Source organism: Gobius niger (assembly GCF_951799975.1).
Source record: "Gobius niger genome assembly, chromosome: 18".
In the NCBI taxonomy this organism is placed as follows: Eukaryota; Metazoa; Chordata; class Actinopteri; order Gobiiformes; family Gobiidae; genus Gobius; species Gobius niger.
This window is the reverse complement of record NC_136869.1, coordinates 25196337-25210481: the sequence shown is the minus strand read 5'-3', so window position 1 is coordinate 25210481 and position 14145 is coordinate 25196337. Positions and strand designations below refer to the sequence as shown.

The window sequence follows — 14145 nt, the reverse complement described above, 5'->3', positions numbered from 1 at the left end:
TGTTTTGTTTTGTTTCATTTTATAATTTACAAGGCAGGTTCTCTGAAGCTTCGCGGATCCGGTGAAGATGAGCGACCCTTGGCAGGAGTGTATGGACTTCTGTGTGGAAGTGACCAAAAGGGCTGGCCAGGTGAAGTCGCCCATTTATTCCATCATTCATCATAAAAAAGGCAGGGCATGTGGGGGGATAGTTTAGTTTGCGTTCAGTTCAACTACTACTGCGAGTTGAGAATTGGCCAAAGCTGATAAACCTTGCTCTGTTTCCCATCGAACTGTCAGATAAATAATAAAGTAGAAACAGCAGTAAATGTATCTGTGCAAAATGTGTTTTTATGTTTTGTATGTGTTCTATTCAAGCAAAGAATGAAAAAATAAATACATAGTCAAGCTTAAACTTAGTGTTTCCGCGGGGCATTAGAAGTCATTACATGAATTCAGTCACAATTAAGACCTTAAATGTCATTAAAAAGCATTACATTTGACTTGCCGCTGCCTGTATGAACCCTGCAGGCTATGTGAAGCGTAGGCTACAAAGAATCAAAAAGGTTTTATCCCAAAGGTGCAAATAAGTAATAGTTAAAGGAACAGGCCACAGTTTTTCCATACTGTGATATGTTCTCACCTGAGCTTAGACGAGTTGATACGTACCTGTCTGGTCTTTGTCCGTGCCCGTGGAAGAGCGTGGTAGCTTCCAACTTCACCCCCGTTTGGAGCCATAGGAATACATTGGGAGAGGCCAAATGCTAACAACATCTTTGGTCATTTTGCGGGACTCGGGTACGTATCAACTTGTCTAAGCTCAGGTAAGAACATATCTCAGTATGTTAAAAATGGTGGCCTGTTCCTTTAAGAATAACACTATATGGCTATATCATAAATATGTGTTACAATACGGGGCAGCAGAGGGAGGGAAGGGGAGAGTTCAGCAGCTATGGCGTCATTTAACGATCTTTAAGTTAAGGGCGCTTCTAACATGAACATGCGCAGTACACAGGGATGGAGGGCGCGTACTAGGGCTGAACAATGCGGAAAAATTCTCGATTTTCATGCCAGATATCTCGATATCGATATATAGGGCTGTCACGATAATTACTATGTCGACTTATCGTTCAATACATTACAGATAAACGATATATCTTTGGGCTCGATATTTATCGTCTGATATCTGATTGGCCAGAGTGTTGCAGAGCAGTGTGATTGGGCCGTTTATTCCTGAGGTAATTTGATGTCAAAGACGAACAGATTTGATCAAACTCTTACTCAAGTAAGACTAAAAAGTAGTAATCCAAACACTTTTATTTAAGTAAATGTAAAAAAGTGTTTGGAGAAATTGTTACTCGAGTACTGTGAGTATTAACTGTTTGAGTGAAAAAGTCTGATTTATTTTCTATGACCCTGTAAATTGTGTGAAGCAAAACATAAAATCCTGTGTTAGGGCTGTGCAATTAATCGAAATTCGATTACGATTTCGATTACAACAGTAAACGATTACAAAATTAGCATAATCGCCAAAAAATCAATTATATATATATATATATTTTTTTTCCAATTTTTCTTTTTTTTTGCCAAGCAGACTTGCATAATTTCACGGCGCTGGGATTATTTTCCCTTCGCTTTTCTCGTGCCATGGCTCATGCTTTTGCCTGACATAAAAACAAACGGCGCTGTGTGATGATGTCATCAGGCCGCACTGCTCAGTTTACTTGCGCAGGTGTGAGGGCCGGCCAGCAGGGGGCAGGTGTGAAACAGGGCGTACTTGAAATCATTTGTACTTTTATGACAGTCCAGAAAACAGAAAATATCATCATAGTGTTTTGATTAATAAATAAACAAAATAAAGAGAGTCTTTTTTTTAAAGGCAACAAATAATCGTTTGAATAATCGTGATTTCAATTATGACAAAGGTAATCGTGATTATTATTTTTTCAATAATCGAGCAGCCCTATCCGGTGGAAATAAGATATTTAGTCACAGTGGAAAAAGTAACGATTACTTTTACTCAAGTACGAATACGTTACTTCATTATAATTTTACTCAAGTAGAAGTAAAAAGCACCGCATGGTAAAACCACTGTAAGAAGTACAATATCTTCAAAAGGTTACTCAAAAAGTACATGTACTACTTGAGTACCTGTATCTGAGTACCCACCACTGAACATAACTAGATATAATGATTAAGGATAAAAAATCGAATATTCTTTAGGAGTTCACAGCTATACGTAGTTGTTGGAATGTAATGATTGTATTAAATAAAGTTAAATGACGGCATATTCAGTTACATGTGCAGCTGTATTTAAAGAGTTTTCATGACTTTGCATTTTTCCAAAAGGTGCCTACAAAGCGTGATATAGAAATGTGTATATACCTCAGCCGGTTATGCCATTGGCTTTTCAATCCCGCTTTCAGTCGCAGCTTTGGCCACGTCCAGTGAAGCGCTAAATCCTTTCTCTCTGTTTTTTCCCCCTCCCCAGATGATCCGTGACGCACTGGAAAAGGACATCACCATCATGGAGAAGAGTTCACCGGTCGACCTGGTGACGGAGACGGATCAGAAAGTGGAGCAGCTCATTATCTCATCCATCCGAGAAAAGTACCCCACTCACAGGTACAAATATGGGCAGAGAGCGGGATGCTTTCAGCGCCTTAGTGGGGGGGAAAAAAACAAGAAGTGCAACTCTCGCATTTCTCACTTACATTATGGAGTCGTATCATTCTTCAAGGAGCTGTTCAAGCAAGAAAAACAAATCCCATATTCCGTGCTCTGGTGCAGTGTTTACAAAGGCATTTTTGATATTACAAGCAGATTCACTGGTGCATGTTTGTCATTTCTCAACAGTTAGAGGAGGCTGTACAATATATATTTCTGAATTACTGAATAAAATGTCTCAGACAACTTGCAATTGCTGGACATTTAGTTGCAAAAGACTGTCAGTTTTCTTCCGGTGCAGTCGAGTCGAGCAGCTCCCCCAAGACTTTACATTTCTACAGAAGTGTGATGATCTTTTTGCTCTGTGTGTTGAATTAAATTTAGTATTAGGATAGTTGAGAAACGTAGACATTTTCTTTTGCGTAGAAATATTACCGTGGCTACTCACTCTCCAGGGTCAACTCCACCTCAGTTACAAAGTTACAAAAGTGTCTTCGAAGCATAAGTCATTTTCTGACACTTTTGTTTCCAAAAAGAGACTCACGGGGGAGAAGAATTGACTTTTGGGTTCAATTTAACTTCTTCTCACTTTTTGGCTACATAATTGATGATGCAAGTAATGTAATGTATTCAGAAAGTTTTATTCAGAAAGTTGCATAGTACATTCAAGCTACAATTTAATCATTTCATTTAGAAATTCAGTATTTTCTAGGCATTATACTGTTTCATTGCAAAGTAACAGGTTGTGTGGCATTGCAGGGGTTTCAAACAAGGTGCTGGGGCAAGTCCAGGGGCACCATGGGAAAATGTATGATTTATATGACAAACCCAAGTAGGGCTAACTTATCAAAAATAAGACCAGTAAGATACTAGTTTAAGTTGGTTTCGCCACGGAATAAAATAATAGATGTTTGTGAGTTCCCATCCCAAGATTGAAACAGTTGAGAGTTTAGCAGTTTTTATTTGGCTTAAAGTGGCCCATGGACGGCTGAGAAGCATCCTGTTAAAGTCTGCACTCAGGGATAGGCTGTTTACATGTGCACACAATAATTAGTGATTGATCAGCGGCAAAGCACGGCGCGTTTCATAACGTGTCAACAATGTTTTTCTTGAAATGTGACTTGAAAAGAAGGTATTTGGGCATTTAGCCTCTTCACATAACGTTTGGGACAGCAGACAGAGGGGAGAGCGTGACATTGGTCTTTCTGCATATTCTGCAACATACTGATAATTCTTATTTTAACTTCAAGCTGAATATGCTTTATTTATGTTGGAAGATTTAGTCATTTTAGTGAAAGCTAGGGGAAGTACGTGTCGTGTTGCACCAGCGCGAAAGGTTGAGAACCACTGGCATGGACGTAGCATAGATGTTAGCTGCAGGAACCCGAGTAGGATATGGCAACTGGCTCTGGACGTTACGCTGACCTTTGCGTTTCTTAACACTCACAACATGGTCAGATTTTTTTTCCCATTTTTAATTTCACCCTATTCTAAATAAACCTAGTTAGCTCGCGCTGAACGCTGTGGGTATGGGGTGAAGCTACTCGCACTTATATAGTGCACTATATAGTGCTCACGCCATTTTGTAGGGGTGTCTGAATGTCCAGAGAGAAAAAAGTAGTGCACTCGAAATTTCCCACAATGCATCTCGAAAAGTAGTGAGCATCGATGGTCACTAAACGGGTCAATATAGACCACAATGCATTGCGAGAGTCGGAGAAGAGCCTGACAGCGACAGGTCTTTGAATTAAACAACACGACTGAAGTAAATCAGCTGTTTCAGTCGTGTGTTTGTGTTTCTCATGAATAAACGACCAAAATATAAACGGTTACGGTGAAAATATGCTAACGTTAGCTGCTAACCTTTAGCTGGAGCTGCTAAATGACCGACAGCTTCCTCTCGAATAATCAGAGCCATTCACGTAAAATCCATGTGAAGTAAAAGCGTATCTGACTCGTATTTATCCATAAATATTCCACTGTCTCTTGAGTCTGGTTGGTCTTTATCGCAGAAATACTTTATTCCCGGAGTTTCACGAACTTTTAGCAGATGTAGTCACTCAATCTGCTGGCGCTTCGGACACCGGCCTGTGACCGACTTTCGGCGTCTCTGAGCTCACGCTGGGGTGACTTTTTTCTTTCTTTTTGGTGATGATAGTAACGCCTGTAAAAGTGCCAAAACAGTCGTTCTGTTTCATAAAATAAACGTTTGTAACAATAAATAAATTCAGATAAAAAAAAATAAAAAAAACATCTGCACGCCGCAGCGCGCGTGACGTCACGCAGCGCGGGGAAAGTAGTGGCTTGTGTCCGAATCGCCAACAGAATCAATGACTATATAGTGACTATATAGTGCGGGCCTATGTAGTGAATGAGGGGTTAGGGGATAGTGTGGACATTCGGATACAGCCTTAGTCCATCATCGCTGTTCTACAGTCTACGGCCCAGTCATTATGAAACTGTCAAAGTTACTGTGGACTTGATGGTTCCTAAAGGGAAATGTGTAATAATTTCTCCAGAGACATTTAATTTTAATTTTATTGCTTCTCAGTGAATCCCCAAAACCTAATATCTACCAAATTACTGGGTTCATACTATTGTTGTTACTTGCAACAAAAATAGCTCCTTCATCTACCCAAACCACATAACACTCCGATATAAACACCCCAATAACTGTGTGTGTTTTTCTCCTCCAAGCTTCATCGGCGAGGAGTCCGTGGCAGCGGGAGCCCCCAGCATCCTGACCGACGCCCCCACCTGGATCATCGACCCCGTGGACGGCACCACCAACTTCGTGCACAGGTAAAAACGCGCCGCGACATCGTATTAACAACTGCGATAACGCCCGACTTTATCCCATCTCTCGCTCGTCTCCCAACTATTTTTATCTTTTAATTAGCTCCGCGTCGGGGAAATTAGCCGCGCTTGATGAAACCGAGTCGGTAATAGAAATGGATTCCCTCGAGTTTTCGTTAATTCGACGTTGCTTTTGTGCAGGTTTCCCTTCGTGGCCGTGTCCATCGGCTTCACTGTGCAGAAAGTGGTAGGTCCCATTGTTCTCAAACATATGAAAGTACATGACGCTGTATCTGTAATTATGTGAAATGATTAGGCGGTAATGGCAGTGGAGAACACAAGACTTCTTCTTTCATTTCCCAGTTTAAACACACTTTTCTCTCATTAAAACGTGACTATTCTTAGCCCTCCTCGGCCGACTTACTGGTGTTTTCCTCCGGCAGATAGAGTTTGGAATCGTCTACAGCTGCGTGGAGGATAAGATGTACACAGCCCGGAAAGGCAAAGGCGCGTTCTGCAACGGAGTTCCCATCAAAGTGTCCGGGCAGCAAGGTAACAGAGCTGAGGAGGCGACGCAGTGGGTGAAGGAGTCCAGCAGGGGGCGGCAAGAGCACATGGAAGTTCACCTGATGAGCTCAACATTGTGCACACTCACATAGTTTGAATTCCAAGTTAAATCCCATAGGTTTATGTGTCGGCATATTGAAGGAAATGACAAACGTTGGTTACATCAGGGGCTTGAACCCCCCCTGAAAAAATAAACCCATTAATATTAATGTATTAATCTATATTTCTGTGTGTTTCTGTGCCACACATGCACAAAACCTTTTTCTCAATTTCCTTGACCCAAATAGCATTCTTTAGTCCAATTCTTTTGACACACTTTGGATATGGAAAAGGCTTCGTTTTTTTATTTTTTATTATTATTATTATCATTGTTATATTATATTATGATTACTATTAATAATAATTAAAAGAAATCAGAACATGTGTTCTATTGGAAGAAGAACCTCTACTTCTGAAGTAAATGTACACATTTTTACTGCGATGTTACACAGCGGAGGTGTAGAAGGACCAGGGAGGGGCATCTGAATGCTGAGAATTTCTAGTTTCCGCAAGTCTATTTCTATTTCTATTTCTGTTCCAAAGTTATGTCTGAAAATCTGGGATGTTGTAGACGGCGGATGCATTGGGTTCAAAAATAAAAGCGCAATTCAGCGCCCTCTCCAGCTGATGGCGGCCGCCTGGGTCACCTATGCCCAGGCCCTGGTACACATCAAGCATACACCAGTCAACATCAACAACAAAAAACATTTTCAAACTCAAACACTGCAAAAAGGAATCTTGAAATAAGTAATGTTGTCCTTGTTTTGAAAGGCTAAGAGAGGTAAGGTTTTTACACTTGAATCAAGATAAAACAACTTGAAGTATAAATATCTTTCCCTAAGTACAGACTTCTTGAAATAAGACTCTCAAATCGAGGACAAAGTTACTTATTTCAAGGAAATTTAACTTAGTTCAACTAATGTTATTTATTTATGTATTTGTTAGTTGTGGTCCAAATTTTATTTAACGTTTTAAAGCATGTTCAGCTATTTGCCAACGTTAGATGTTTTGCAATATACATGCACAAATTAATAACCAACAAAACAGAACATGACACACATGACAAGGAGAGGCAGGGTGGACAACATCACCAATAGCAGGGTATTTATGGGCAACAGTATATACATATACATACATATGCATACACATACATACTGCATGCACATACATACTGCATACACATACACTTTTGGCCTCGTTTCTTCCCGATTTAGTGTTTTGTGTTTTTGTTTTGACAAATTACTTCCGATTAGTGTATTAAACACAAATTCTTACTTTAAAGTTGCCCAATTTCTAAAATGTGCTTAAAAATATCCACATTTTACTCATTCATAGATTTGTCGCACTTGTGGCATTTGAAGTCTTGTGTTTGTGCATGGAATTTGCATTAAAAGGCCTGTAAGACTTGCTGCTACCTGTATCAACCCGGTGTCTTAGAAGAAGGAAACATCCGTTTTGCCAGTCTCTCCATGATTAAGCTGCTTTAAGTAGTCACTGGATTTGCAAAGTTAATGACTTGTGATCCCGCTACCACGTAAATACATCACACTGTGTTTAGGAAGCTTTGAAAGCCAGATGCTGACTCAACCATCCGAAACACGGGACTGAAGTTTCAAACGCTCCTCTCTCCCCAGATATTACCAAATCCATGGTGCTGACTGAAATGAACTTCAAGAAGGACGTGGAGCGGTTCAACACGATGCTGGCCAATGTGAAAACCATCCTGAGCATCCCGGTGCACGGGTGAGTGTGGCGCCGTGTCCCAGAGCGTTCTGTTAGCACCCGTCTGAACCGCCTTCCTCCGCAGAGTCCGCTCTCCTGGCAGCGCCGCCCTCAACATGTGCCTGGTGGCCTGTGGCTCTGCAGACGCCTACTACCACATGGGCATCCACTGCTGGGACATGGCTGGAGGGGCCGCGGTGGTCACTGAGGCGGGGGGAGTCATCATGGACATCTCAGGTACACACTTTTGATTTCACTTTTCATCTTTGTTGTTGAGGATGTTTGGTTGGTCTGCATTTTTGAAAGTTATTTTGAGTGCAATGAGATTTTAGTCCTTAATCTTTTAGCCCCTGCCTTACAGTGTGCATTTTCTCCACTTCCACTTTACCCAAATCTAAAAGCTTTTCGACTGAAGCCAGAGTAAGGCCTCATTTGAAAGCTAAGACTTACAAAACTGATTGTAACTGTTTTGTTGTGTTGTCGCCGCGTTTTTCATGTGTTTTCATCTTTTTTGTCTTGTTTTTATAGGTTGTTTTTTTTGTCTGTCGTGTTTTTGCTCTCTTCATCACTTTTTCCTTGCTTTCTGATTGCTTTCCTTTTCGTAGTCCCTGTGGGGGTAATACAAGTGTTTATGGGATGATTGGAGGGTCTTTCATCTCCCCCTGGTGTCTTTGGCCAGAAAACCAGGTTTGCAACTTGACTGCCCCCGGTGCGGAGCCACCAATACACACTAATGGAATCACGAAGAAGAAGCTAACATGCTAACGGGCAAAGCTAACTGCGGGCTAACGTCACTTTAAACAGTATTTACAGCCAAGTTTGAGTGAAAAAAAATATTTCCATTGTATAATTGGATGCACAGTAACCCTCTCTCCCTTCGCTTAATAAGTTAAAAAATCATAACTTGCTACGACATCTGCAGTTGGGCTTATGGCCTCTAGGGGGAAGAGTTATTTAGTACTGCTTGTTGTGTTTTCATCACATTTTTGTCAATTGTGTTTGTGTCTTGTGTTTTGTGGCTCTTTTTTGCCCTTTCATCACTTTCAAATCATGTTTTTGCCACCGTCTTGTTCATTCACCTTTTTGTTGTTGTATATTCATCCTTGTTTTTGTAAAATGTGGTTAATAGAAAGACCATAAGAATAAGAAAAACTTGCCTCATGGTCAGATTTCTTGAAATCGGTTACTCAAATCAAGGACCAATTTACTTTTTTCAAGGAAATTGTACGAATTTATAGATGACTTTTTGCATAAAAAATACCACAATTCTGGTCAAACCTGTTCCATTGCTCAAATTCCCCTTTATTCCTTTGTTTAATGTGACATTTGTGACCAAAAATGAAGGCTTGTTTTTAGTGTTTACATGGTTCCCCAGCTGCCAGCGGACGGCCCTCCATGATAAATATGAGATGTTTATGACGGAGCACTCCTTATCATCATGGCTTACGCTTGTATTGCACTTTACAAGCCTGCGTTACCAAGTTTCTTAACGCGCCGCTCTGTCGTCATTATTCATTCACTCCGTTCTCAGTGGTGTTGAAAGCTACTATTGGGTTAGACTGACAGAAGCGAGGCCACCCGCCCGCAGTATTGTATTGTATTTGTTTCCACACCACAGACGTATTCTTTAGCTCGCCCTAACTTCACTTTAGGTTGAAAGAACTTCACAAACTTTTCAGAGGAACCGTTGGAATGTTAAAAAACAGCGAGCGGTGGGCATTTGGAGATTGTTTACGGAGAACAAAGCGGCGAGAGGACCCCGCTGCTCCCTCAGTGCAAACACATTATTAATGCGGATGAATTATTTATCCTGACTAATTCTTGTTATTGGATTTTTCTCCTTGCGCAGCTGCACGGCAAACGCAGCGAGAGGCAGCAGCTGGTGGCTTTGTACATGAAGAACAAGAAGAAAAAAAGGAAGTAGCCAGGGCTTGTTGCAAAACAGGATGAGAAATTAAGGCAACGTTTTGTGAAATCCAACCAGCCTTGAATTTCAAGATGGTGCAAATATGTGTGTTTAGACCTGGAGAGGGCTCAGGAAGCATTCACACGCCTCTCGTCCTTTCTGTCTTATCACGTTGGAGTCAATGGTCAAATCATTTTCTTTAATTGTTGAAAAAAATAACAATTAGCACTGGGAATCGATTGAAAAAATGTACAAATTAATTGCAAATCTAAATTTAAATTAATCGCGATTAATTGTGATTAATTTAAATTTAGATTTACGATTAATTTGGTCATTTTTTTTTATCGATTCCAGGCCCTAATTTTTTTTTCAACAATTAAAGAAAATGCAATAATATCTGTGTTAAGGTCAATGCTCCCCGTCTGTGAGCCTTCCTTGCTGCATGGTCCTCACCGAGGGAACCAGGTCTATGACACTGAAAAGTAGGACACATGAGCTCAAACGTGAGGACACATATGAAACCTACAGGTGCTTTAAATACTGTTACATCCGATAAGAATGAACAAAGCATCAATATTGTTGCATTAGGAGTAGAACATATCATTAGCATGAATAAGAATTTACATTTTATCAACTTCCCCTCCTGGAACCGCAACCTTAATGTGGTGGAGGGGTTTGAGTACCTGAATGATCCTGGGAGCTCTGTTGTCGGGGCTTTGTGCCCCTGGTAGGGTCTCCCATGACAAACAGGTCCTTGGTGACGGGTCAGACAAAGAGCGGTTCAGAAGCTCCTTATGAGAGACCAACAGGCCCGGTTTATCGTGAGGCCGTCCTTCTGTGGACCCACCACCTGCAGGAGGAGCCATTTGGGGCTGGTTGGCAGCTCCAACAGGAAAGTGGAAGAAAATGGATGGATGGATTTTATCAACTTATGATTGGTCTACTGTAACTGCAAGCTCTTTTAACACATTGAGTGCCAAAACAAAACAAAAAAAATAGTTTTTGTGTTTTTTTTTGTTTTGTTTTTTAGACACTCTAATACACCTTATGTGTGATTTTGGGAGCTCTGAGATGAACAGACTGACTCACTCTGTTTGGTCCATGTGCTTTGTGAAGGACACACACAAACAAACAAACAGAGCGACGTATGCGGGATACCTGTCTCCTCCCTCCTGTTCAGGGCGGTGCGCGCCAAAGCAAAAGGTGGATATTGTGTCCCGCAGCGGCGAGTGCAAATGAACGCACGGTTTGTGTGTGACAAGATCTTACCGCTGTGGAGTTTAATTTATATCATTGAAACTGGCTTTGTCCCTCTGTCAGCTCTGAGTTGTAAACAGCGAGACACATGCCAGTCGTAGTGCTCCTTCCTTCCTTCCTTCCTTCCTTCCTTCCTTCCTTCCTTCCTTCCTTCCTTCCTTCCTTCCTTCCTTCTTTCCTTCCTTCCTTCCTTCCTTCCTTATTTCCTTCTTTCCTTCTTTCCTTCTTTCCTTCTTTCCTTCCTTCCTTCCTTCCTTGCTTCCTTGCTTCCTTCCTTCCTTCCTTGCTTCCTTCTTTCCTTCCTTCCTTCCTTCCTTCCTTGCTTCCTTCCTTGCTTCCTTCCTTCTTTCCTTCCTTCCTTCCTTGCTTCCTTGCTTCCTTCCTTCCTTCCTTGCTTCCTTCTTTCCTTCCTTCCTTGCTTCCTTCCTTCCTTCCTTGCTTCCTTGCTTCCTTCCTTCCTTCCTTCCTTGCTTCCTTCTTTCCTTCTTTCCTTCCTTCCTTCCTTCCTTCCGTCCTTCCTTGCTTCCTTCTTTCCTTCTTTCCTTCCTTCCTTCCTTGCTTCCTTCCTTCCTTCTTTCCTTATTTCCTTCTTTCCTTCCTTCCTTCCGTCCTTCCTTGCTTCCTTCCTTCCTTCCTTCCTTGCTTCCTTCTTTCCTTCTTTCCTTCCTTCCTTCCTTGCTTCCTTGCTTCCTTCTTTCCTTCCTTCCTTCCTTCCTTGCTTCCTTCCTTCCTTCCTTGCTTCCTTGCTTCCTTCCTTCCTTCCTTCCTTGCTTCCTTCTTTCCTTCCTTCCTTCCTTCCTTGCTTCCTTCCTTGCTTCCTTCTTTCCTTCTTTCCTTCCTTCCTTCCTTGCTTCCTTGCTTCCTTCCTTCCTTCCTTCCTTATTTCCTTCTTTCCTTATTTCCTTCTTTCCTTCCTTCCTTGCTTCCTTGCTTCCTTGCTTCCTTCCTTCCTTCCTTCCTTGCTTCCTTCTTTCCTTCTTTCCTTCCTTCCTTCCTTGCTTCCTTCCTTGCTTCCTTCCTTGCTTCCTTCCTTCCTTCTTTCCTTCCTTCCTTCCTTGCTTCCTTGCTTCCTTCCTTCCTTCCTTGCTTCCTTCTTTCCTTCCTTCCTTCCTTCCTTGCTTCCTTCCTTGCTTCCTTGCTTCCTTCCTTCCTTCCTTGCTTCCTTCTTTCCTTCCTTCCTTCCTTCCTTCCTTCCTTCCTTGCTTCCTTCCTTGCTTCCTTCTTTCCTTCCTTCCTTCCTTGCTTCCTTGCTTCCTTCCTTCCTTGCTTCCTTCTTTCCTTCCTTCCTTCCTTCCTTGCTTCCTTCCTTCCTTGCTTCCTTGCTTCCTTCCTTCCTTCCTTCCTACCTTGCTTCCTTCTTTCCTTCCTTCTTTCCTTCCTTCCTTCTTTCCTTCCTTCCTTCCTTCCTTGCTTCCTTCCTTGCTTCCTTCCTTCCTTCTTTCCTTCCTTCCTTCCTTGCTTCCTTGCTTCCTTCCTTCCTTCCTTCCTTCCTTCCTTCCTTCCAGAGCAGGTTCATACATGGGCTGGCACTGTTGAGTTCTATGGCTGTTACTTCAATATGTAACAGCTAATATTAAAATGATTATTTTTCTCCTCTCCTCGCAGGCGGGCCGTTCGACCTCATGTCCCGGCGGTTGATCATAGCCAGCAGCAGGGCCATCGCCGATCGCCTGGTGAAGGAGATCCGGGAGTTTCCGGTCGGGAGAGACGACCAGTGAAAACCTCCGCAGCCTGATTATCACGTACTGTATTGAACAGTTCATTCAGGACTCTGCCTTAATCTCTCCAAATGAGCAGTATTCTGTAGTTTTGCACTGACAGTCACAAAAGTATCGTCCATTTGGAATCAGTCAAGCCCAGTAGGTATTAGGGGCCACACGTGTGTGTTTATTTATGTTTCCACTACCTTCACATCGGATATTTTACATATGTGAGCCCATTTTGCAAAATGTTATGTGTTTATCTTTTGTCAAGTGCTTTATCTGGAGGTCTCGTGTTCTGAGCGTAAATTACGAAGCGATTTAAAGTGGTCATATCATGCATCATCATTGTGGTTTACAAAGTTGTTTCTTGAGCCTCTCAGCATTGATATTTCACTTTTTGTCATTTAACTGAATGGAAAATAGACTTGAAGTGTATGACAGGCTATAATGCTTTTGTAAATATGACTTATTTCGATGGATAACTCATTTTATTTCAGTGACGTAGCAAATGAACGACTGACAGGAAGTGACATAGATAAAAGTAAAGTTCCATTGCCGTTTATAATTAGGCTCGTTGGAGTCGAGCCAGACGGGCGCGGTTTTGACAGCCGTCTGCAGACGCACGGTGCTGGTTAGATTTCTGTCCGACTTGCTCCAGACTCGCTCTGATGTCACGGGCACGTGGGGCACGAGAAGCTTGTGAGACCCCAACGAGACCAGTCGTCTGGGTCAGCTGCTCTCTTCTCCAAGAGCTACTGCAGCAGCTACATGGCCCCGTGCATGATGGGAAAATATTACAGATGATTGGACATGAGTCTGTCGTGATCAGAAACGTGTGACCCCCCCCATTGGGCTCAGTGATCAGCCAGGCGAGGAGCTGCCTCGAACGAGCCTATTGTTTGCTGAACTATGTATGCCACTTCCTGTCAGTGTCCAATAAGCAGTTGGGGACCATTTTTGTGACGTTTATAGTTTTCAGCTAAGATTTTTTGAAAAACCCAGTTTTCTTTTAACATATTTGTGTTGAACACGTTTTGCAAAAATATTGTCTAATATGCACTTAAAGGAGTAAAAATATCTTGTATGTTGCTTGGAGCTCCCTCTGATGGCAGCTGAGGGAATTATCTACTAGATTGTCCAAGGACCTCCAGGCCAAAATTAAGATTGCGTCAAGACTGAAAAATAGATAATTATCTCTAAAGTAAAAAAACGTTGCATGATATGTCCCCTTTAAAAAGAAATATTGCAATGTACGTAAACATATTAAGCAATGCAATGACAGTTGTGCCATGTTTGTATATTGTGACAGAAAAGGCTTAGTTTTCTTCTGCAGAGCGTGTGACGATTACGAGTTTAATATTTGTCTCTTAAACCCAGACACCAGAGAATCTCAATCCTTTTTATTATTATTTATGAAATCTTAACCACCAAAGGGTCATTATAATCCGCTGAAGTTTGAAAGGATTTGTTCTTGTGTTAACCATGAAGGACGCAGCTTGTTTTCTCTGA

General features: G+C 41.8%; 1 protein-coding gene across 1 annotated transcript; it reads left to right on the top strand.

The window, feature by feature from the left end:
* impa2 (inositol monophosphatase 2) lies at window positions 1–13048 on the top strand. Its single transcript, XM_079575981.1, has 8 exons — window positions 1–130; window positions 2471–2604; window positions 5344–5448; window positions 5644–5689; window positions 5886–5994; window positions 7683–7791; window positions 7856–8007; window positions 12539–13048. The coding sequence occupies exons 1-8, from the start codon at window positions 68–70 to the stop codon at window positions 12649–12651; spliced, it is 831 nt and encodes a 276-aa protein (XP_079432107.1). The 5' UTR covers window positions 1–67; the 3' UTR covers window positions 12652–13048.
* The last annotated feature ends 1097 nt before the right edge of the window (window positions 13049–14145 follow it).